Here is a 24745-nt window from a genome sequence, read left to right as displayed (position 1 = left end):
AACCCCCGTGAGCCGCGTTGCCCTCGCTTCCCTCAGTTACCTCCACTGGCTGCAGGGAGGGGCTCAGCGTGTGCAGCCGCAGAGCCCGGCCCTGCAGGGCAGCAGCCCCATAGGCCGCCTTCAGCAGCCTCACCTTTCCTCATAACAGCCTTTTTTAGGGCTGGCCTGCTGCTTTCCAAGCCCAAGAAGCACTGGCCCACCTGCAGAAGCTGAGCCTGTCCCAACTTGCCACCGGGACCACCTGCAGTGTTCCTAAGCCTTCCTGGGCTGGAAAGAGCCTTGGCTGTAGCCTCGGGCCACCATCCTCAGAGGTGACATGACTCCATGCCTGCTCCTCTACTCAGCACCGGGAACAAAACCTTCCTGCCACCCATCCTCCAGGCTTCTCCACCCTCCTCCAGCACTGCAGCGCAGTCCCAGTCCTGCCCGCTTTGGCCTCTTTTTGCCCCGCAGTCAGCCTGACCCCCAAACCTTTGGAAAGGACACAGCCCCGAGTTCTCCACGAGCGTTTATTGGCCCAACAGACGGGAGGCAGAGGCACGGTCGGAGCCCCGGCGACCTGCGGCTGCAGTTGTTACCGCAACACCCCTGGGAGAAGCTGTAGGCACAAGAAGGTGCAGGGTGCCAGGGTGGGAGACGTGGGGGCCGGGAAGGAGGTAGCTTGTCGTGGTGCAGTAGTGCAGCAGCATGATGGCTGAAGTGTGCAAGTACCCGCCCGGGGCGGGGGAAGGCACCAGGATTGGCACGAGCGCCGCAGTGCTGGGCAGCAAGGGCAGACCAGGGTCTCCTCCTCACACCAGGCACAGCAGCAGCGAGCCCCCGCCCAGCTGGAATGGCACTGGGAGAGGGGGCTTGTACCCTAAACAGCCCCCTTCCAGGAGTGGGAGCACAGAAAAACGTTTCAGTGCGGCACAGGCCTGGCTGGGCAGGCACACCATGCTCTGGAGATGCCGTCTGCTCGCCAAACTGAGCGGAAAGCGTATTTTATCCTTTTTCTAACCCCCTTCTTGGTCAGAAAGGATCCCCTACACTGACGAGAAGAACCAGGCCATGCAGATTCGTACCGTTGTAGCGCTGCCCCCACTCCAGCTGTCCAGGGCTGCCTTTACCTTTATTCCTGCCCATATGGTTGCCCTCTGTGCCCAAAGCCTGACTGTGGAGGGGGGGGTCAGTGCCACCACAGAGGGGCTCGGCTGTCTGGAAAGTATTTTGTCTCACCTGCCAGTGGCAGGGGAGCAAAGCAGCTGGGTCACCCCTCCTCGAACAGGAGTCTGAGGCTCAGTAGCTCAGTAGCTCTTGCAGGAGGGCAGGACACAGGCAGGGAAGGGTGGGAGGTTTGCCCTGGGATGGGCAAGGTGCAGGCAGCACACACCCCAGCCCCCAGCCAGCACCTGAGCTCGCCCCTTTGGGCAGGAGATGGGAGGACAGAGCCTGGGGTTGATTTTGGGGGGTGTAGAGGGGGCAATGGGGCACAGGGAGGAACTCACTGCTCTGTGTGGCTGAAGTCGTAGCAGAAGTTTAAGTTGCTGGGGGGCTTTGGGACGGGAGGGGGGGTGTCAGGGATGCTGATGTTCTCCAGGTCCAGGAGCCGCAGCTTGAGCTCCATGGACAGCAGGACATCAAGGTCTGTCTGTGTTCGCTCGCTCGTCATCTCCTTGCCCAGGAGCACGTTCAGTCCATCCGTCCAGAGGCAGAACTAGGGAAGCAGAGCATGGGCATCTCTGGCACCAGCCCTGGGCAGCTGGAGAGCCCACCTCTTCCCTGTCCGTGGGTCCCACCCCAGGGAAGCCCAGGAAGGTGGGCTGGGGGGCACACATGACTCCCTTCCCCGCCTGCTGTCCCCTGGCAAGGACGTCTGGCCGCAGTGTGCCTCCCCAGGGGGCCCTTGGACCTCACCTCGTACCGGGTGGGGGCAATGAAGTTGAGGCAGTATTCCTCCACGTCATACACGATGGAGAAGGCCAGCTCCAGGACGTCCTGCGGGGACAGCACAGCGGGTAGCCAGCTTCTCAGCTGGATTCTCTCCAGCCCCAGTGGGGTTCAGAGCAGGAGCTGCCTCCCAGCCTCCTCCTCTGCGCCCCAGAAGACTCAAGAGGTCTCCAACCTCAAGCCACGTGAAAAACCTGCCACGGTCTGTGAAACCACCCAACCTGCCACCGTCCACCCACCACCACAAATCAGCAGCAGCTGGAGAGGGGAGGGTGCAGGGCCCCCTGTGCAAGGCGGGGTGGGAGGTGCTGACCTTGTTCTGCTTCCCAGAGCTCTTCTCCTTCATGTGTGGACACTCCTTCCCCATGAGCAGCATCTTCATGTCCACCACAGGAACTGGGGCAAGCGGAGGATCCGTGAGCACCCACTCTCCTCTCCTCTCCCCCAGGTCTCCAGTGCGCAGAGCCCAAGTGTGGGGGCTCACAGCCACCAGCAACTCAGGGAGGGGGGGCTCAAGCCACTCTGCAGCATCCTTTGGAGAGCCAGCCTGCCCCAGCCTGAACTCCCACAGCTCCCAGACCCATGGTACCAGTGGGCATTGGGTCAGGCAGCCAGGCAGAGGGGCAACTCCCACCTTAAGGCACACCCAGCATGTCAGAGCTGGGGTGGGCAGAGGGCTCCCCTCCCTCCTTCCCACCCCCTCTTTCTCTCCATCACCTACTTTTCTCTGGCAGGCTCTCGATGGGGGGAGAGTGCACCCCCTCCTCCACGTCCCCATAGTGCAGCACTTTGTGGTTGGGTGACAGGCGGCAGTACCAGAGCTTGTCTGCAGCAGAAGGGCCGTTCGGAAATGCTCAGCCCCCCGCCGCTGAGGTCCCCCCCCTCCCCGAGTGGACGGAGCACACCCCACTTGTCCCACCCCATGGGCGAGCCCACACCAGCCGTCCAGGGAGCCAGGCACGCTACTCCCCACAGATTAATTGTGATTTTCCCAGCGTCAGGGGACGTGGGGACAAGCCTTTACCCCCCTCCCGGGACCCACAGGAGCAGAGGGCTGGCACCCACCCTGCCTGCGGCGGCTGCTGATCTTGCGGAAGAGGGTGCCCTTGCAGAGGTGCAGCAGGCGCTGCTGTCGGATCAGCTCCAGGAGCTCCGGCTTCAGCCTCTCACGCAACTCCCTGGGACAGAAGCCAGCAGAAGGGGAGCACGGCCACTTCAACGGGCGCCCACTGACCTCCCCAGCCCCACGGCGTCACCCCCACACCCCAGTCCCACACCGCAGCTCTGGCTCCCTGCCCGCAGCCCACTCACAGCACAGGCACAGCCAGCGTCTCCTCCTGGTGCAGCCGCTCGGTTTGCCGCAGCTTCAGGATCTCGCTGTAGTTCAGCGCGTTCACTCTGGTCTTGAATAACTCCAGGGAGGTGGGCTTGAGGGACAGGGTCCTGGTGATCTGCTCCCGCACCACCTGCAGCACCTGCAGGGGCCCAGGACACCACCCCCAGTCTGGTAACGCTCCCCAGAGCCTCTGAATTTGTGCACAGCCCAAGGCCCCAGCATCCCCCCGCACCTTGTCAAAGTCCTCCTGGGTAGCACGCATCTCCTTCCAGGTCTTGTTCACCAGCTGGATGCAGATGCAGAAGAGCTCTTCAAAGAAATGGTCCTGCCCGAAGAACATAGGGTAAAAGGCCTGAGCCGTCTCCGAGCCTGTGGTGAAAAGGACAGATGATGCCAGACTCCCCAGTTTTTCCAGGGGATTTCAGTGCCCAGGAGAACCAGGACATTTCCCAGCCCTCCTTCCCCTTCCCCTGCTGTCGGCCACACCAGATGCACAGTCTCCTGCCCTGGCAGCTTGTTCCTGCTCCTGCCAGCCGGCCGGCAGCAGGGCAGGGAGGTGGGCAAGCTGGGGCACACACATACACGGCTCTCCAACGTGCAGGATCTCACAGAGGATCAGGGTGAGCTGGATGCTGCTCCGAGCGAAGGGGCATTCGTGTTTGTCTTCCCGGCTGCTGTTCTCGAGGACAAACTGGAGGAGAGGGCCGTTGCTTTGTGTTACATGGGCCATGGACTCGGGAAGCTGCCCCAGTGGTGGGGCTCAGGCATCCCATGCTCCTCCTGAAATTCCTAGTTGAACTGTCCCCCCCAGGTGAAGCCACCCCTAACAGAAGTAGTTATCTCCCCCCGAAGTCCAGCCCCAGCCTCCTCCTTCCCCCGCCACCGTGCAGGAGCTGATCCCAGACACAGCAGGTTGAAGCGTGGCTCACGCTCTGCTGGTTTTGCCCAAATTGCCCTGGTCTGCTCAGACACGAACAAGGCCTGGAAACCCAGCTGTGGGCAAAACACTAAAAATTATGGGGACTCTTCAGTGCCACCAGCCTTCAAACAGCTGCTCCTACCCACAGGGAGGACTTGGCTTCATCTGAAACAGGGCAACAGTAGGACACCTGCCCAACAGGGACATCCTCGCCTGGCTTTGGCCAAGGACAGGTGGGGGGGAAAGAGGGGGGGAAAGGGGGGGGAAAAAGGGGGGGGAGAAAGGGGGGGAAGGGGGAAAGGGGGGGGAAAGGGGGGGGAAAGGGGGGGGAAAAGGGGGGGAAAAGGGGGGGAAAAGGGGGGGAAAAGGGGGGGAAAAGGGGGGGGAAAAGGGGGGGAAAAGGGGGGGAAAAGGGGGGGAAAAGGGGGGGAAAAGGGGGGAAGGGGGGGAAGGGGGGGAAGGGGGGGAAGGGGGGGGAAGGGGGGGGAAGGGGGGGGAAGGGGGGGGAAGGGGGGGAAGGGGGGGAAGGGGGGGAAGGGGGGGAAGGGGAAGGGGGGGAGAAAGGGGGGAGGAAGGGGGGAGAAAGGGGGGGAGGAAGGGGGGGAGGAAGGGGGGGAGGAAGGGGGGGAGGAAGGGGGGGAGGAAGGGGGGGAGGAAGGGGGGGAGGAAGGGGGGGAGGAAGGGGGGGAGAAAGGGGGAAATCCACCAGCACCTCTCCACCAGGTTGCTCTCCAGCAGAGAGCACGCACCCTGCTATAGGCGTTGGGGGTGTGCCTGGAGAAATACACCATGTTGTCGAGGGCGAGGAGTCCTGGCGGGGCACGGCGGAGGTCCTCTGCTGGGTTACTGTTGTTCTGGGAGGACACAAAAGGATGCAGTTTAGCAACTGCTGCTTTCTTCTCCGAGCAGCAGAGACACAGTCATGGGGTTCGTCTTTCGAGCCGCAGCAGCTCCGCAGCACTTAGGAGTACCGAGGGAGCAGAAGGCAGGTACTGCATGGTGGCATGACAGGGACACCAGGCTTAGGGGAGCCATCAGGAGGTGCTGCCGAGGCCGGGTGGCGGACCCAGCATGAGGCTGGGGAGGGGACACGTGGGGGACGCACCGTGAAGCCCAGCTTGCGGAACTCCTTGGCACACAGGGATCGCCGGCGCTCGGTGCTGAAGTTGCTGGTGGGTGTCTCGCTCTCCGACTCAAAGGCTGTTTGACGCAGCGACTGGAGGAGCTCCCGCTGTTCCTGGAGGGAGAGCGGAGACGAGGGGGTGCTGGTGAGTACCCCACAAGCAGGTTCTCCCAGGACAAACCAGGAATGAAATCGGATGTGCTGGGTTCACCCAAAGGTGAACCTTCACCCGCCTCTACTTCCACTGGTGGAAGAGCCCAGGGCCAGACTGCTCGCAGACCTGTGAGTAGGGATCCATGGAGGTCCTCATGCGGCGCTCGCACAGGTTGAGGCTGACAGACTGCAGCACGTACAGGTAATGAGCCATCTCGTCCCCCAGTGGCTCCGAGCTGTGGATGATGTTCTACAGGAGACCGCGAGTGAGAAGGTTTCCCCCAGGCTGCTGCTCCCAGTTCCTCCAAGCCCAGGGCCCAACAGCCAAAGCCCGGCAGGTCCTGTTGCTCAACGGGGTGTTAGGAAGTGGGCAACTCCCCTCAGGGTTGAGCAAAAGCTGGGTGCACCGAACCATGGGGCAACCAGGGGTGCAACCCTGGGCACGTGGGTGGCAGCACCCATAGGAAGCCTCAAGGAAGGGGTGTGGGGCACACAGGCAACCCAGCCAGGCACGGTCACCAAAGGCTGGGGCTGAGGGGACAGGAGCTGGGGAGGAAAGGGCGGAGGATGAAGCACAACCCCAGCTCCTCACCTTGTGGATAAACTGCCTGATGTTCTTCTCCCTCAGGTAGTCCATCATGTCCTAGGAAGGGAAGAGGCTATGAGACATTCTCCAGCTCCACACACCACTCTCTCCCAAAAAAACCCGTGTTCCCTTTGCAGCCCTCACATCCCCACTAAGCTTGGCGTGGGGCCACAGGCAGGGTGGGAACAGAAAGGAACCGGCAGTCTCAGGAGTGACACCGGTGAGCAGGAGATCTGCCCCCAGCTTCCACTGCTCTAGCCCACCCCAGGGGAGCTCAAAGAGACCCTGCCCCACCAGGCTGCCAGGACAGGTTGTGTCAGTCAAGGAGAAGAGGCAGAGAGAGGACACTGAATTGAAACCTCTCCGGGCACCTCTCTCAGCCCCACCATCCCAGAGAACACAAACACTACAGTGGAGGACCCAGCTGCCCAAGACCCCACCTCACAGCGGGGCCCAGCTGTGATGGCCCAGATGTGCCAGGCACTGGGTCTGGGCCATCATGGTCACTGTGCCACCACCAGCCATGATACTTCTGTCATTTGAGATCTTGTATCCCCCCCAAATTACTCCAAGGGGTGTGAGCCAGCTGAGGTCTCTCAGCAGAGCACCCCCACGACAGGGGCATGGTGGTGCCTGGATGTGCAGCACCCACCACCCTGCCATCACCTGGTCCTGGCTACTGCCCACGGGCAGAGAGCAGCCCCTTACCCGCCGCTCAGCGTCGGTCGCAGCCAGCAGCAGCGCAATCAGCAGGGCCATGGCCTTCAGCTGCAGTTGGGCATTTGTCCTGCAGGAGGAGGATGAGGAGGATGAGGAGAGTCACCAGCTCTGAGGGTAGTCTTGCCCTCCCCAAGGCAGAGTCCTCTCCCCACTTCACTGCTGGACCCCACTGCACAGATCTGGGGGACCCAGAGAGGCCAGAGCCATGAGTAAGCAGCTGCCGACAACAGGGCTAGGAGTGAGGTGGTCTCCTCGCAGGGAGCTGTGACTGCAGAGCACCCACAGGAGGATCAAATACTGCTCTGCACACACCCATGGGTGTAGCATTTTGGAGCTGCAGGAAAACCCAGGATGAGCAGAAGACTCCCCTCTGGCAGGAGCCCTGGGCATGAGCCTCTCTATTTTCTAGAAAGAAAAACCTTCAAACTGAAGAGATGCAGATGAGGGAACAGAGAACCCACCTTAGCTGAGGGATTTAACAAACTTTGTTCAGTACAGCATCACCCCTCCCAAGTTGCAGGGAACCTACTACTGCTCCTAAATACACTGGGGAAAGGGAAGGAAGAGCCAACGCCAGAAAAAATGCCAGCTGGCTAAAGAACCAGGATATCTGAGCAAAGCAGGCCATGAATGAAGCCATGAAGGAATCTGACCTGGAAACAGGATGGTTTTCAGGACGGTCCATCCCTCCCCCAGCAGCGGGACAGGACTCACTGCCCACTCACAAGTTGTTTAGGAAGGGACAACACTGTGCCAGGGATAATCACCAAGACCCGGAGAAATCCCCTCCACTGTCTCATCCCCACTGGCTTTGGGATGGGGCAAACAGTGCTCTGGCCTCTCCACTTACACCTGCAGGTGGGTGAGAAGACGATCCAGCGTCACTTCTTTTTTAACTAGTTCAAAGAGCAGGCAACTGGTAGGCACCATGTTCTCCAAGATGGACAAGGAGAGCTGCTGGACAGATGCATCCACCGTGTTCATATTGACGTAACTCACTATCTATGAGACACAAAACCACCTGTCAATGGCAGGCTGAGCCTTGGTGACAAGGCCAACAAGGAATCCCAAGGGTACAGGCTGTGGAGCCTGCAGAAGGCGCTTACCTTCTTGATGAAGGCTGCACTAAGAGTCTCCCAGGAAACAAAATCATGCTCCATCAGCTCCATGAAGGCCTTCAGGGTGTGAGCTAGCATCTCCCCTGTACTGGAGGGACAGACAAGCAAACGCAGTGAGGATGTCTCCAGATACCCCACCATCAGTCACCACAATAAGAGGGGAGCACAGCTGCATGTTGCGGGGTACGTTAGAAACAGCTCGAGGAGCAGCGAGCAGGAGAAGAAAGGAAAGAGACTGGTAAGAAATCAGACTCTCGCTTAGTCATCCCAGGAAGTCAAGGCAGGGGAAGTTCCACAGTTTCTAGAAAGCTGCGTTACCACGGTGCAAAGATCACTGCAGTCAAGGCCTTGGGAAAGGCAAGCCACCCCAAATCCCTCCCCCTGCTTCCAAGAAACACACACTGTGCTGCCTGGTGTTAGGCTCCACACCCTCTGTGAGGTAAGGAGCTCAAAGGAGATGTGCCATCACATCCTGGAAGAGTCAAGTAAGCACTAGTATCTGGCAACCAGGGTTTTCTTGAGCTGCCTGTAGCTCTCTCACAGCTAAAACCTCGGGGCAGAGGGACTATTCAGGGTGGCAAAATGAGCAGCAGTGGAGGGTGGGATCATCACAGGAGGTTTCCTGGTAGCAAAACCCATGAGACTGCAGATGACCCAGGAGGTTCAAGTCTGGGCACATTCACGAGAGGTCAGGACCCGTGGGGACCTTCCCCCGGCTGCCGACGTGCAGGGACACATGTACCTGGAGGTAAGGAGCCTGCAGCGCCAAGTGCCCTGCTGCCAGCACTGCCCTGCACGCAGAGGGATCAGCAAGCCAGGACCACGAAGAGAGTCCACTCCAACGCCCACCTTAGAGCTCACGCAGCATTAGCAAGGGAGAAGAAAAGTCAAGAACTGCAAGAAAAGTCCTTTCCTGATACTCACTCGTTCCCTTCTTCCACAATATAGAAGATTTGTTTCAAGCCATTCCTGTTGATGAACTCCTGAGCAAAGGTTACATCTTGGGAGAGGTTTGCTAGCTTCTTCAGAGAGTCAGTCTTCACATCCGAGTTGTTGCTCTGGATCCCGCTGTACAATCGCTCCGCTTCTTGGTCCTACCAGGAAGGAAAGAATCTAGCCAAAGGGGCTCATCAAAAGACAGCGGCAAGCTTGGAGAAGGTTGGAAGAGCTTAAGCACAAGTTTTGGAAGGAGGCTCAGGCTAGAGCGGCCCCAGTGAGGAGCTGGACCGAGATAGAGCCACCAGAGCAGAGACCAGGAAGAGGTGAGGAAGGAGGTCAAGCTGGCGCGACGCTAAGAATGCTTGATGAGTTGGCCCACACGTCCAAAGCATCTCAAGATGATTCAGTTTCTCTTCAAACTCCCCCAAGCTCTGTCGAGGGAGAATGAAGCTCGAGACAGGTCTCCTCCCTGTGTTACTTCTGCTGGGTCTGAGGCACCGAGAGGAGCCATCATGAGCCAGAAGTCACCAAGCGAGGCAGCGGCAGAGGGCTCGGAGCACCCCACTGCCCCATTGCAGGGCGACATCCCACCAGAGCACGCGGCAGAGAAGGAGACGGGGGGACAGAGGGATGTACCGGGGAGGTGGTCAGCCGTAAAATGCTCCCGTTCTTAATCTCCCCGCGATTCTGTAAGGAGAAAGGAAGCGGTGAGCCGGTGAGTGCCACACCGGCGGGGCCGGGGAGAGCTCAGGGGGTGTCTCACCGACTCGGTGATGTAGGTCTGCCGTCCATCCACGTACTGCAGGGCGTAGTGCTCGGCGTTGGGCAGGCTCCACCTGTGGGGACCGGTGGCTGGTCACAGCACCGTGTGGCTACCGCCGGTCGCCACCGGGCCAGCGGCAGCCCGGTTGCGGCTGTCACGACCCGGTGGGAAGTTTTGGCCTTTGCTGTGAGGAAGAGGGGAGCCGCGGGCGCCGGTACTCACGCGTCGCAGACGTCCTTGAGCACCGAGGCGAGGGGCTTGGTCTGCAAGAGAGAGGTCGGCCATGAGCTGGGGGTCAGGGGTGCGGGGGGCCTGGGGGGGCCCGGGCGGTACCTGCTGAAGCTCGATGAGCTGTGGGATGGCTCCCACCATCTGGATGGCGATCTTCACCACGTCCTTGGGCGGCGGCATGGCTCCCGCGGCCGCACCGTCACCCCTCGGCACGGCTCCCCGCCCCGCCGCGCCGCAGTTCCGGGTCGCCGCCGCCGCCGCCGCCTCCTCCCGGAGGGGCCCCCGCTGCCGGCCCCGAGGCCCCACCGCCGCCGGTCTCGATGGCGGTGCCGGACCCAGCCCCGAGCAGGCCCGGCCCCCTCACCTGAGCTGACGCGGGTTCGGCGAGACCCACCTCCGGGGCCTCCCGCCGGTAAAGGGCCCGGCCGGCACCCCGCTTTTCGGGGACACCCCCTCCCCTGAGGGGGCTCAGCAGAGGGGAGGCGCAGGCCAAGGCGAGGTGGGAAACTCTGCAAAGTTTTTTTTGTTTATTCACGTCAGAGAACACTGTACAAATATTACAGGCAATTTTCTTTCCTTGCAAAAAAAGTATAAAAATAATCTTTATATATGAATCAAAAGTTCATTTGCAACTGTAAATTATTCCTTTTCCCAAGGTCGTCTAACTGGTGGCGAACACGAACACGTGGGAGGAGGGCGAGGGCCAGGCAGTACACGGAGAGCTCAAACTACACCAAAGCCACGGAGCCTAGCTAACGCGCGCGCGGGGCCGAGGGATTTCAGCTTCCATGCGAAGGGGGGAAGGTTTGGGGTCTGGCTGCATGCAGGCTGGAGGGTTCCACCCCCCGGCGGGGTCCCACACCACGGCTGCCTGCCTGCAGCTGCCTGCTGCCAAACTAGAGAGCGTCCCGTTGTTCCTCCTGAATTCTTCAGGCTTTTCCCCAAAGATGCTGCCGGTGCTTCGGGGCTGCAGAGAGGAACAGCTCTTCTGGGGGAGGCCCACGCAGAACAGGATGGCCCGAGGAGCCACCTCGGGGACACGGGTCCCAGGCATATACTCTTCTCACCTCTGTGGGCTCCAAGAATTGAAGACTTTACATCCCTTATTCCTGGTGCTCCAGCTGGTTGTGTGGTTCACAGGCGGTGAGCAGCTAAGCAGAGAACTTAAACATCAGCTGGTTACGTGGATGGCTGCGAGCTACCTCTCTGCAATAGCCAGCCACGCTCCTGGCCTGGCCCTCTCCTCGGCAGTGTGCCAGGCAGGAGAGGCAGGACAGCTGCTACCACCTCGTTGGCAGGAAGATGTGCAAAACTCAGGACACTCAAAATACACAATCTGACCGAAACCCAAAGTTGGGGCTTGTAAAATACAACACAAATCCGTCAGGGCGTTTTACTCCAACTAAACTGCACAGGGTCTAAGACTGGTACCACCTGACCATCATAACCCAACCGCAGACCTTCCATTACAATGGAAGAAGGTATGGAGAAAGCAGTGAAGAAAATCTTGCGGAAAAATGATGCAGAGAAAGCATCACGCTAAGTGGCGACCTGCCACAGGATCAGCAATTGGGAGTGTGGGTAGGGACACTAGGGGAGCAAATTCAAATATACAGAAAGCCTGATCCTGAGCAGATGCTGAGAGAAAAAGGGGTGGTGGGGGGGAAAGCACTATTTTGACAACACCTATGTAACTTACCACGGCAAAGCACTACTGAATTGTTACTGCTTGGTCGCCTTTTAGACAGCTGAAGGCTCAAGTGCAATGGTTGGAGAAGACAGCTACTTGCAAATATGAGCAGGCTCTGATGTGCCTGGAGTACCTTACAGGCACCAGCTGGAGCAGTCTTATCCTTTCGAACATCTCTTCACTCAGGCAAAAACAAATAAAAATTAAAAAGCCATACTGGCACCTCTTCTTTAGCCCTGTAGAAACAGCCCAGCTGCTGTACAAGGAGCTGAGCCCCTGGGCTCATGCATCAGCAGGCTGGCAAACACAGAACCAGCGCTCCTGCTGCTGCACAAGCAGGGAAAGGCTCAGCCCCTGGGTCCTACTAGGAGCGCTCAACTCCTGAGTCCCACTGGGAGGCACAGCTGGCTAAAAAAAGTGCTTTTTCTTGTAAAACATACTAGCTTGGTCTGAAGTCACTGGAAGAAATGGACGCTTTGGTGCCATTTTTTTTTTTCCTCGTTGTCATTCAGAAATAAAACCACCCCAATCTGAACTGCTCACATCGAGATATCTAGCTAACTACCTCCGGGCTTGTGAACTGACCACGATATCAGGGCTCCTTGTAGCAGCTGGTACCTAGGAGGTGCAAAGTGCCTCTGGGAGTGCAGGAAAAACCAAGGCATGCAGATTTGAGGAAGCTCAGAGAGGCACACGGGCAAACTCTACGGGTGAACTGGGAACACTCAAAACACAGACCCTTTGAAGTGAGGCCCAGGATCCAGTGGAGAGAGAGGTGCGGCGGAGCGAGTTGCACATGCACCTTGCGCGTGCAACAGAGGAAGAGGAAGAAGCTACGGGGAGGCTCCCAGCCTGCAAGTCCACATCTCTTGGTTCTGAGTCCATATGAGAGCATCTCTGAATCGCTCACTCATCGAGCTCTAGCACAAAAGGAATCCAAAAATAGACACTTTGCAAAGAGTTACAAAACTGTCTGTGTTTGTGAGGCTCACAGCCACGCTGAGAAGTCAGAGGTTGAGGACAGGCACGTCAAAGAGGTCACAGACGCCTTCGCTCTCATCCAGGTTGTAGATGTAGTCATGATCTCCAGGTGGAGGGGAGAGGCGGAGCAAGGGAGCAAACACTGGGGAAAGAGAAGCCCACGGTTGGTTACAAAATTCAGCATTTCCACACCGAGCCAAGAGCTGCCAACAGGCGCTGAGCTGCAGAGCCAGGAGGAGGCCACCTCAGAGTCTCTGAGGTTACTTCAGATCAGCCTTGCGATACGGAAGAGACAGGCTCTTCTGGTTCTCACACCTCTCTTGGGGACTGGCAGGACGGTGAGAACATAGTCTGTGTCCAGAGCCCAGGAAAGAGGAGGGTGAGCCTGCAGTCACAAAGCTGTCAGCTCGGTAAAGTCCCACGGCATGGTCTTCCTCCCCTGGGAAGGCCACACCATGAGTGGGAGACTCAAAGACTCACCTTCAGATGACATCAGCTCTTCCAGCAGCTCAGAGTTCATACATTCTGGGGAAGAGACAAGCATGGTTTAGCAATGCACTCTGCTTTCCTGCTCTGTTCCTGTGTAGTTCCCCACCCTTCCCGGGGTGCTCCTCACCCTTGTTATCCCTTCTCTGGCGTGTGCAGCAGGCAGTGGCGGAAGGAGGCTTGGGCCTCTTGCCACGGGCAAAGGGCAATCTGTGTCAGACAACTCAAGCCACATCCAAAAATTCTGCAGGTTTCTGTTTTCTTTAGCTCAACCACACACCAGTCTCCTTTCTGTGACAGGCTGTGCCTTAGCCCTGTACTGCCACGCTAGCTGGTGCCCCAGACTCCTCCAAGGGAAACTCTTCAACGTGCACCTGAAATTCAGCTGGTAAAGCCTGACGTATTCACAGTCCTCAAATACCCACCAACTTTGCTAAGAGTGGAGAAAAAAATTAAAAAACAAATGAGCTGTTCCAGGAGCAGTAGAACTAACAAGCCTCCAGTTTCCTCCAGATTTGTCCTTTGTCCCCCTGATTTGCTCCCCTTGTCCCACAGCTCTGCTGTGGCTAATCCAGCCACAGGCCCTGGCAGATTCACCAGCTGCCCACTGCCAAACAGAATGAACATCTGAGCTCTGCATATCCTTCCTTAATGGGCCAGTAACTCTGCTCTCCCCTCTACTGCCTGCACAAAACTGGAAAAAAATTATCTCTGAAAGGCAATTCCTTCCTCCAGGGTTGTTCCTCTTGGCTAGCAGCTTCACGAGGGACTTGAAGGGTAGACAGACAAGCACCCAGACAAAGTATGTGCAAGTCAAGCCCTTTTATTTAAGAAACTAAGCGTTGGAAACAGCTTTCTGAATACCTCTCTCACTTTACCAAGTTAAAGCAGTGAGTATCTAACTCAGTCTAACTGGTTCATGAGACTACCTCCACTTGAAATAAGTTTTCACAAAAGAAACTCAGATGAGCCCATTTTCAAGACACTTATCCGCAGCAGGCTATTTCCTAGAGGACAGGAACCTACCTGTCTAATTCAGTGGCGTGAGATGAGAATTTTAACACCAAGTGACTAGACAGGACTAACACCAGCTTCAATAAATAGCAATTAAATGCAGAACCTGCATTCTTAGATCAGGGCTGGTAATATCGCAGGGTGTGTATATGTGTGTGTTGAAATTCAGGGTTTTCCCAGGATATGAGTTTAAAACAAGCAGTTATCAAGCACCCATTTAAAAGAGAGAGAAAACCACGCGGAGAAAGTGATTCCCAAACAAAACCCTAAGGAAGAAATCCAGGCTCTTGCAGCTTAAACTGCATGGCCTTAAAGCAGCTGCCAGTGCCAGGGCAACATCACTGGGATCGCACAGGGGGGAAAGAGGCTGCATGGAGAGTGCTGCAAGGCCCATTTCTCTGAGCTCTGCAGTGTTGCTTTTTTTACAGTCCTGAGGTTTTCTGAGCTTTGCCTCAGTAGCTGTTGACTCTGTTTTGCAGAACACCGCTTTCATTCACAATTCAATAGTGGCTCACAGTTAAAATCTGACTTTGCCACGTCATGTTGTCCTTCACTCCTGGATCTCTACCTTCATCCTCCAAATGGGCAAGATAAAACAACATACGTTACCGTAGACAGCAAACATCTCCTTTTTAATAGTGTCCACAAAGTCACATAATACAGTTAGTTTGGGTTAAGCTAGATCTTCTACACGGGCTGCGGCCTTGCAGCAGTTTATGTCTCACACTGCGAAGTCAAATTTACTCTGCGGGTGTACTCAGTCATTACCAAGACCTCATCCACTACCTAGAGAAGCGGGTGCTGAGCAAGGAGGAAGAGTGTTCTCCAGGCTGACTGCAGAGCCCTGCGCTCCCAGCACGCAGATCGGGGGCTCACGCACGTGCATTTGGGACTGTGGGGTTCTTACACTAAGGCAGCGCTTTCACAAAGCACCTGCTCGAGCACAGAACTAGGGACTGTTGTTGTACATACCCTGTCACCACCACAAAAGTGCTTCCGTGTACTCGGCTCTGCCTAGCTGCGGGGCTAGAAAGTATTTCGCCAGCACTGAAGGGGAATAAATGTGCAGATAAAGCGTTTCCCAGTTCAGGCTCGCGTTAGACCTGATTTCTTCACCTCCTCTGCCCTTAGTCCAGAGTCTGTCCCATTGTTAGGCAGCGACACCCTGACATTCCTTGGGCAAAGGCAGAACCCCAACACAAGTAACAGCATCCCCTCCTCTGCTGCTCCAAAATTACTAGCACCACCAAAACCACTGAGGGACATTTCAAAGAGAGACTATTTCCCTAGATTATTTGCTTTGATTAGCCTCAGGCAGGCTACAGCTGAATCAAGACTAACAGGGATTTTTCTTTTACGTGGTGCAGTCAAGTTGGAGAAGGAGCATGGGAAGCCAGAGCACAGATTAGCGTTGGCACGGGGACAGGAAAGCTCTCATCTGCACACTGTAGGGCAAACTCCAACAGAGGTTGCTGGCAACATGAAGACAGAAAAATACATACCAAACCCAGTAATTTTAACAGTGCCTAACTACAAGTAGAGAGCCAGCAGCCACCGACAACCACAAGCACCTTACAAAACCACAACCCCAAAACAATCCAAAAGGGAGTGAATAAACCAAACTGTCCCACTTCTGCGCGGAGATGGGCACAGAACAAAGCTGTGGTCAGGGAGTGAACATACCTCTCGTTGGATCAAACATCTCTGACAGCTCTTTGGGAAGTTCCAGTACTGCAAATACAACAAACCAAATGGTTTGCATTGTTACATGAAGTCTGAAATGCTTTACAGCGTAATCACCGACTGTCCTAGTGCACTCCTTACACACCCAAATCATCCATGCGATACAAAACTCTGCTCCCACACCCCATGTCACATATTGCTGCTGAAGTGATAAGCAATAAAATACTTTAGCTCGACTACTTTAAAATAAATCTGTAGGAGCCCCAGGAGTTATCACAGTCAGCAGCTCTCGAGTAACTGCCTGTATGTAAGCCACACACAGTGTCAGCTTCCGTACACCACCTCGATTCATCTTGTGTCAGGCGAGGGCATGCCTGAGCACAGGCCCACTGGGACACGGTAAGCCAGGCACACAGCAAAGGCCTAACTCCACAATCAAGACTACTCCCAGATGAAGACAGACAGTTCGTGCTTCTCTCAGACACGCTAGCAGCAGAACTGTGAAAAAAGCACCGCGTGAGCTACATTTGAGTACGATTTCCTCTTCTAAGCATAACCCTCTAACCTAGAGTGTTTCTGTAGTGTGTCTTACCTAGAGGATGCTTTTCCCTCCCTGGGCCAGCCTGCCATTTCCTGGCATAAAGCTCAAATGTTCCCTTTTTAAAGCCCATTTCACCTCACCAAGCACATCAAGGAGCTCCCCAAATATACACTGCGAGATCATTAAGACCAGAAGATCACTAAAGATAGATGAAGTATTCCTGAGCAAAGGAGGAAAACAGAGACAAGAACTCTCCTAGTAAAGGAAAACTCCCCATGAGTTACAAAGGTGCTCTCAGTGACAGCTGGAAATTCTATAGCTTCATGTGGTCTCAAAAAGGGACCGAAAGGGAATAATCCTACATGTAACAGCAGAGACACGTGTCATGCGAGTGTCCCTCGCAGATTTTCTAGTACTGATGTCCCAGAAAGTGGCAGGACACTAGACACGACACAGTCACCTTCTCACCAGGTTCCCCAGTGCCCTCACAGGGAAATGCCTACTCATCCCTTGCAGAGTCTGGCTGACAGAAAAGGTAGAACGGAGTTGAGCTCCCTCCTCCAGGCCCAGCAGCCTTTCCCTCGCTCCAAGCAGCAGGCTTTTGGAGCGACACATGCAAGGAGGGTGCATACTCACTTCCTGTGGGGTCAGGTTTGATGGGCTCAAAGGAGGTAGAGGGGCTGGGTAGGACGGAGCCGCTGTCCAGCGAGGCAGAGGACTGCAGCGGCTGCGTATCCAACCCGGCGCTGCCCAGGGGCTCGAAGTCGCCGCTGCTCTTGGACTCTGCCGCCGAGACACCACATTCTGGAAAGAGCCACAGACACACACAGGAATGTCATCTCCCACCAGCCCCAAAGCAAGCAGCCCCAGCACGGACTCAAGCCTCACTGGCAATGTTGGCCAAGCACAAGACACAGGAAGAAGGCTTCTTGCTTTCATGTAGCAAAAACTCCCAGGTCCTGTTGGAGAGCAGCCTTAGTGGTGCCAGGCTGCACATAAGCCAAGAACATGCTCTCATGGCAATTAACACAAGCCAGGTAGTAAGCTACACCAGAAGTGTGGCTAGCACACTGAGGGAAGTTACTATCTGCCTTCTTGGGGCTGAGGCTGCACTTGGAATACCGTGTCCAGCTCTGGCCATCCTCCAGTTCAAGAAAGATGTGGAGAAGATCCAGCTGAGGGCTACCAGGTTGGCCAAGGGTCTAGGGCACATGGCCTACAAGGAGCTGGGCTTGTTCAGTCAGGCAAAGAGAAGTCTAAGGGCAATCTAACAGTAGCTTGCAGCTACCCAAAAGGCAGTTATAAAAATTAAGAACTTTCAGTGGTGCCAAACAATGTAACATGCACAACAGGCAGGAGATGCAGCTCAAAGGATTCAGGCCTCAGGAAAAAGAATTCACTGAGAGGGTGCTGCAGCCCTGGAAGAGCTCACCAAGGAAGCTGGGGATCTCCACTGCTGGAGGCTTTCATACTTTAGCTGGACAAAGCCAAAACCAACCTAATCTAGTATTTTTGAGTCTTTTTTCAAACTGAAAGTTGAACTTGAGGCTCAAAAAGACCCTTTTACAAACTTCTGCTAATCGATGAATCTGCATGATCAGTGGGATCCCACCACTGCTTCTACAGGCTGGCACTACCCCCTCAAGCCAAGTGTCTTATTTTCATTAACAGAGCCAGTCCCGCTAACCAAGACAAAAAGAAAAGGCTCACAGCAGCAAAGGCAGAGGTACCCCCTTTGCCAGGAGCTGACAACGCTGCACGACCAGCGGTGCCAGCCCAGCCAGGCCAAGGAATGTACCCTCCTTTGTCAGCCACCATCCTGTTTCTGCCTCCCTCTCACCCGTGCCTGCGGCTTTCTGCGTGGGAGGGCTGTGGTCCTGAGTGCTGGTGGGTGTCGGTGTAGAGGGCTGGGTGCTGCTGGGAACAGATGCCTCCTGGAAGTGGGCGAGTGGTGGTATCTGTGGTTTTGAGGGTGCAACTGCCTGGCACTGAATGAGGTCTTCAGGGGGAGGGACAGGTAGTACGACAGGAGGAGAACTCCAAGCATCTTTGTTTACTAAGAGAACATCAATAGGACCACTTGTGCTCTTCAGATGGATCTGGTATTTCTTCTGCCCATTTAAGCCCTGAGAAAAGCCAAAAGCAAAACACAACCATACATTAAATGTGCTTTTCAAACAGAACAGGAATTTCCCGGAGGCAAGACATGCTGTCCAGACAGTTCAGCATGGGTCCACACACAATTCCGCTGACTCCCAGGACTATCCTCTCCCCTGGTGCTCCAGCAATTACTCATGTACTTCCAAACAACAGTTTCCTCGCAATTATTTAATATCTTGGGTTGCCAGTTCCTCTGACTTCATCAATCCCCTGACTGTCAACTCCCAGCCTAGTCAATCCAGGAACAACCCCCGCCCCGACACACACACACGTGCGCACACTCCTGCACTCTGCTCACACATTTATCACCCACCTCAGGGATGGGAACCTCCAAACGCGTGCCTGATGGGGCTCGAATCGCAAGGAGGGTGTCTCCTGTGAAAACAGACTGGTCAGCACTCAGTGGGCACAAACTGTCCTGACGATAACGATAATTACGCACTGACAAAGAGCCCCTCCTCAAAGCCCCCTGTCTCCTGTGCTCCCTTCCCCAGAGGACTGACATTTACACCCATCTGAGCTTATCATACAACTGCCAACGTGCCAAATGCCCAGGGCACAAAGAACCTGCGAAGTTGCTCCCAAAGCAACCCTAAAGTTTTTAGCAGCATCCTTAATCGGACTAAGCTTTCTTTCCTTCAGAAGGGCTGGCTTAAATTCACTCTTAAAAACATCTGATTCCTAAAGGAAGGATCCTTCGTGTTGTCACAAGCTTTTAGATGTGAATTATAAACAAAAGAGCATGCAAAGAGCTGCACTGCCAGCAGAGATGGTGTCAAACTAGGCTGAGGAGCCAGGTTGCCAACAGCATAGCAACCTCATGGTGGAGTACCAATACCTGAAACCAACACTCCCCAGCCTCTAATGGCAAGAGCTGCCTGGCATTAGTTGTACTGGACCCTGCAGAGAGCCCAGCATGTGTGGGGCTGAGAGCCAGGCTGGCAGCATCTTTCCTTTTCAAGCCCTGCAGCTCCTTAAGACCTGCGCCCCTAAGAACACAACAGTCATGGGCGAGCAGCTTCCAGTCCGTATCTGGGTTTAGAGAAACGTGAACAGAGAAATACCAGCACTGTGAACATTAGACATATTCAGAGTGAGCAGTTAGCAGCTTTCGCTTTGAATGTTTAAGCTTTAGTGTGGTTAGTATTCACACTTCACCAGTATTCTGCACTAAGCTTCACTTGATAATTAAGACAGAAGATCCCCAGAGCGATGAGAGAGAGTGGACAGCAGAAGAGCGTGTCCTTTAATTTCAGGCAGGCAATCAAAGATCAGATCAGCAAAAGGTACAGGGATTAAAAATACCAGAGCATTTGTCAATAAGATGGGATTCTTTTAACGAATCTGCACTTAGGACAAATATTGTTAAGAGACACTAAAAATGCTTTATTAAGCTCAGAGACACAAGCTCAAGCTGTAAGACCTGTTAGTTTCAAATGCAGGTGCCCTGTTTCTAGCTCCCTTGATAGCTACGTCCCAAATACTTTTACAAAACAGTGTACAGTGTGTTTCCACTTCTTTTTGATTCTGCAAGTGAAAAATGCATCACAGCAACAGATGGGAAAATTACGTTGCCCAGTCACTAAAAACTAACATATTCTTACCTTTTTTTTTATTTTTTAATTAATACAAATAACAAATCCATATTTGACAAGATTCCAAGCATGGAAATCTTCAAGCCCTAACTCACTTTGAGAAAGCGAATTCAACAGCAGTCAGAAAAACCAAGAGCTGAAATTCAGCCTGCACCATAGCTCAAGAACACAAGCGATTCAACAAAGAATCTCCGCAAGGCCCAGATGGTCAGCAGAGGAAAAGTCACGTAAGGCACAATCATACAGGAAAAGTGAACAGACAATGGAAAAACATGGATCAAGCCTCTGTTCTAGAAGGAATTCAGATCTGCCCTCCTCGGTAAGATCTAATCTCTGCATTTTGGTGAGGTCTGTCTTCAGATGCAAACCAGTTTACAAAAAACAGGTGCAATAAAATGCAAAACACTCAATCAACCAAGCAATAAGCTGTCTGCTGGTCTCCAGTAAACTCTTCCAGACTGTTATGAGTTATCTGGCCCCAAGCACTGTCAAACTGAAAACAATCCCTGCCCCCCAAAAAGCACTACCTTAAATCAGAAGAAACAGTAAAGCAAAGGGAGCAGCGATGCAGAAGTTACCAGCAGGAACCTGAGCAGTGGAAAGTCTGGTGAGCACAGAAAGCACACAAAGGTAAAGATGAAAAATAGAAGAACTGATGAAGTGTAGAGTGAGAAGAGGGCTTGGAAGAGAGGAGAAGAAAGTCAGACAAGGGTGAGATTACGCGTGGCTGGGGGAGGTCAGCGTAAGTAGCTTCAATCTCTGCTCAAGCAAGCAGATGCAGGTTGCACAGGGTCAGGAGGGGTCAGGTGCCCACCGAAGCAGAAAGGAGCTGCGACTCCACACCGCCACAGCTGAGAACAGTTTAGGGACTGCAGGCTGCTGTACTGCACGCTGGCCACTGGGGATTTTTTCTTTTTTTTTGGTCCTACAGCTATCATTAAAATTGGCAATAGAGAAGAAACAGAGACTCCTGTGGGTTTTCTTCACTTTTGCTCCACTACAGCTTTTTATAAAGGCACCTCACAGCTTTAGGAAGATAGCACACAAACAAGGGAGCAAGGTCACAGCAAGCGGTGTATTCCCTTCTGTCCTGCTGTTCACTACCTCCCTCTTGCACTCTTGTTGGTAGAGGGCATGACACAGCTGAGGGACCACTTTTTATATTATTTTCACCCAGATTTCTACCATGCAATAAAATTTGCTTCTGATTGTTAGAATATTGCTCACCCAAACCCTTAAAATCGAGGGCTTCTAACATAACACACACACCCCCACATGGTGACACTCAGCAAAAAGACTTCCTTAGCAATAGCAGCTATGTTCCTTCAAGCACAAGTAAAAGAAACTGCCTGCCCCCTCTGATGGTGACAAGAAAGCTCTAACTCAGTGGTACACAAACCCAGGATGGCATCAGAGCTTGCACTACATTTAACTTGATGCTGTTGGGCAGCCCGTGGTCCGCTGCCTCCTCTCTCCTGAAGGAGAGCAGCTGGGACAGCCTGACAGGACTGCAGCGTTACGTCTTTCTGACAGAGCACCCTTTCCTCACCTGTGAAGCACTTGCAGATATCTTCATGTGTCACATATGCTAATGTTTCCAAGGTTAAGGAGAAAGGCTGCAGCTTCCCATGCAGACAAAGAACTCAAAGGGCACCTGGTGTTTCCTTCCTGAGCACAAGAAATGCCATTCCCAGAAGGCTCTCTGTGCCACACTCTGAAGTGGTCTGCAAGCTACATTTCTAGTCAGAGCTGACATCCTAAGATAGGCAAGCCACAAGAGCAGCCCTGCGCTCGAGAAAGTGGCACCTGTGACTCAGAAAGAAGCCCTTTTCTCATCACGGTAAACACTACAGTGTTTTTTACTTCAAAAAGACAGACAAGAAGCTGTGCACCACAGAGAAAGCTGGTTCCCATGCCAGACAGTTACCCTAATTTCAAAGTCAGACACTGCCTCTTGACCCTTTCAGTGCAGATCCTTCAGCAGCAACAGGTCACCACCACCCCTCTGCCCTGAGCAGGGCAGCACCAACCCAGCCCTCAGGTCTCTGCTTTCCAACCCAGCAAGCGAACACAGAGTAATTGGTTCACACAAAGGATATCGACTGTTCTGCACATCTTCTGTAACGTTTTTGATGCTCTGCTGAACCCACATCTTCTGCTGCTCCAGCTCCTGTTCCCGCTGCTCCAGGTCCTCTATGTCTGCCTTCAGCTCGATAAGTTTGTGAGCTATTTCACGTGTGTTGCAGCCAGGACCCACCCCTCTGGGCAAAGTAAAAAGGAGTGACGTGCATCAGCCTCTGGAGGCACCCAGACCAGTCCCGACCTCTCAGAGAGGCTGTCACCTCCCTTAGTGCCACCCCTGTCATATGTCAAGGCCAGATCACCCAGAAAGCCTCATCTAGATCCCCACCTTCCAGCACAGCAACGCTGGGTACATCTTCCTACATCCCACAGATTGGCAAGGCTCTCCCCCATCTCCCGTGCCATGACAGGCATCTTTTCTAGCCCAAGGTGCTGCAAATACTTCGTTTGTACCAAAATAACAGCTTCACTGTAAAAGAGACACGCCACACATATTTCAGCTTTCCTCCTTACCACTCCCCCTCAGCTGGGGGAACTACAAGCATGCACAGACCACTGAGGAACTGTGCTCTGAGCAGGGCATTTTAACCCCAGTGTGTCACTTAGACCTGGACTAGAAGGGATCTGTGAACGATTTAGACCTTCTTTGCACTCACTTCCACTGGATACTGTTCTTGGATTTCTTCTCGATCAACCCGATGCCTTCCAGGACATTTGTGATATCGTAGATCCGTCGCTTCTGTCGCACAGCCAAGGTATCCGCAGCCTGCAAAAAGGTTAGACACTGAACTCCAAACTCTCAGTCATGTTTTGCTCCTTCCTGCCTGTCAGATTAATTCCTGGCCAAGCACCCTGCTCACCATCTCATACCTCTCATGTCCCAGCGCCTCAAATTACAAAGCCGTGTTCTCAGCGTCATTACAACCACGAGAAGAAGCCACTGACCCTTCATTCCTTTTCTTACCCAGCCACCTCCCTGCTAAGCACAAACTAAATTCCAGCCATCTCACTCACAGTGGGTCCCAAAATCACCATTCCTCAGCAGCAAAGCAGTGCTGGAAGACACCAGTCTCGCAGCCTAAAAATTCAGTGCTCCTTCAGGGTAAAAGAGGTGGGGACAGAGAGAGGAATGCAGGGAGCTCCCTGCGCGACTGACAAACTGAGAACAGCTTAGCGGAGCTGACATTCAAAAGGTCTTTTCTAAATCTGATCTGATGCTGCTTGATAGAGAATCAACACCTTTTCAAGAGGCAGATTCCTATGTTTGAAAGACATGACGCCAGGAGAAGAGCAAGCACGGCTGTAAGGGAGGAGCTCCTGAGCAGCCCTGGGACTTCCCTGCCTTGCTCACCTGACTCTCCTCCCCTCGGGTTTCGGGACACACCAGACTGTGCCCAGATGCTTGTGTCCACAGCCTAGCACCAGCCAGAGTTACCGTGTGCTGCACCGGCACGCTGGCATCGCCAGGACCAACAGCATCAGTTCCCCCTCACCAACCAGTAACAGACAGGGACTCTGGAGACCTGACACTGCACAACAGATCAAATCACGCTAACAAATAAAAATGCACTTAATGGACATTTTAAGCAGGAAAATATTGTCCAAATCCAAAGAGACAACAATTTGGCACAGCAGAGGACAGAAGCCCACAGCCCTTGCACCTTCAGGGCTTTTTGGCATTTGCCTGCTGCCTGTGGAGGGTCAGAGCATCCTTGCACACATACCCACCTAAGAGGTATTTGTATAAACCACAGAGAAGGAACTTCACCTAGAGAAAAGGCCTAGGTTTAAGCATCGTACGCACCACAAGGCCAGAGTTATTTCCTCTAGGTGAAGATTTTCAAAACGCAGAAGCAAGGCATGTTCACAGGGCACTTCTCCACAGCCTAAAGGCATCAGGGACAACCTTTGGCAGAGATGAATCTGACCACACTCCCCTTCCTGTACGCCGGGGGGAAAAGGGCAGTCGGGAGGAACAGTTTCTATAGGTTATCTGCTTCTATAGGTCTCAGAGGCTTTGTAGGGCTGGATCATTACAGTGCAGGTGACCAAGGAGCACCTTGGTGTGGGGCTTGAACACAGAAGGGAACAGGACAGCCGAGTGAAGCACACAAACGCCTGCACTGTCAGGCAAGGCCCGCTGCCTCCTCCGTTCTGGGGAAAGCAGAGCGGCTGGGGACGACTGCTCAGAAGGAAGCAGGGAAGCAGCGGGAGGGACAATTCGGGCGGCAGGTGCTGAGTCCCTCTGCCCGCCGCACCCCCGGGGACCCCGCTTTCCCCGCACCTGCTTGCACCGGGCGCTGCCGTGACCCGACTTCCCCCCTCAAAACCTGCTTCAACCCTCGGCGGACCGGGCTCGCCGGAGCTTCGCTCCCCAGCGGGAGGAGCCCGGGCCGCGGCGGGCGCTCCGGCAGAGCCCAGCCCCGGGGCGGCGGGGCCCTCTCCCCCCCCGCCCCGCCGGCAGCCCCCGCACCAGCTTGAGGTCGAGCACGCCGTCCTTAGCCTCCTGCAGCAGCGACACGAACTTGGTGGTCAGCAGCCCCAGACTCTTCTCGTGCCGGCTCGGCGCCCCCGCAGCCCCACTCCCACCCCCGGGGGGCTGCGGCCCGCACTCCGCCATCTGCCCGCCGCCGGCTCCGGCCCCGCCGCGCTTCCGCTTCCGGGCCGCGGGGCACGACGGGAACTTCCGGGGCGGG

General features: G+C 54.7%; 2 protein-coding genes across 8 annotated transcripts; both read right to left on the bottom strand.

The window, feature by feature from the left end:
• Window positions 1-495: 495 nt before the first annotated feature.
• Window positions 496-10196, bottom strand: ELMO3 (engulfment and cell motility 3). 5 transcript variants are annotated; one of them, XM_074882094.1, is made up of 20 exons: window positions 9920-10196; window positions 9809-9849; window positions 9587-9659; window positions 9460-9510; window positions 8809-8978; window positions 7873-7972; window positions 7617-7768; window positions 6755-6833; window positions 6053-6103; window positions 5588-5710; window positions 5290-5421; window positions 4934-5038; window positions 3848-3956; window positions 3498-3634; window positions 3241-3404; window positions 2995-3107; window positions 2651-2755; window positions 2243-2325; window positions 1897-1977; window positions 496-1696 (listed from the first exon to the last, which is right to left on the bottom strand). In XM_074882094.1, exons 1-20 carry the CDS (start codon window positions 9995-9997, stop codon window positions 1484-1486), a joined length of 2160 nt encoding a protein of 719 aa, XP_074738195.1. In that variant the 5' UTR covers window positions 9998-10196; the 3' UTR covers window positions 496-1483. The 5 variants fall into 5 exon arrangements, with proteins under 5 accessions (XP_074738195.1, XP_074738197.1, XP_074738198.1 ...); XM_074882095.1 differs by having other exon boundaries at window positions 1501-1696; window positions 1904-1977; XM_074882096.1 differs by lacking the exons at window positions 8809-8978; window positions 9460-9510.
• A 133-nt stretch (window positions 10197-10329) lies between these two features.
• On the bottom strand, window positions 10330-24694 carry E2F4 (E2F transcription factor 4). Of its 3 annotated transcripts, none has more exons than XM_074882099.1 (11): window positions 24523-24694; window positions 22706-22815; window positions 22378-22518; window positions 22067-22228; window positions 21517-21560; window positions 18686-18747; window positions 18053-18338; window positions 16849-17016; window positions 15672-15719; window positions 12969-13013; window positions 10330-12630 (listed from the first exon to the last, which is right to left on the bottom strand). In XM_074882099.1, exons 1-11 carry the CDS (start codon window positions 24667-24669, stop codon window positions 12515-12517), a joined length of 1329 nt encoding a protein of 442 aa, XP_074738200.1. In that variant the 5' UTR covers window positions 24670-24694; the 3' UTR covers window positions 10330-12514. The 3 variants fall into 3 exon arrangements, with proteins under 3 accessions (XP_074738200.1, XP_074738202.1, XP_074738203.1); XM_074882101.1 differs by lacking the exon at window positions 24523-24694 and adding an exon at window positions 23064-23327; XM_074882102.1 differs by lacking the exon at window positions 22378-22518.
• Window positions 24695-24745: the final 51 nt, after the last annotated feature.

This window comes from Strix uralensis, chromosome 12 (assembly GCF_047716275.1).
Source record: "Strix uralensis isolate ZFMK-TIS-50842 chromosome 12, bStrUra1, whole genome shotgun sequence".
In the NCBI taxonomy this organism is placed as follows: Eukaryota; Metazoa; Chordata; class Aves; order Strigiformes; family Strigidae; genus Strix; species Strix uralensis.
Note: the sequence above shows the minus strand (reverse complement) of the source record. Positions and strands in the feature narration are given on the sequence as shown.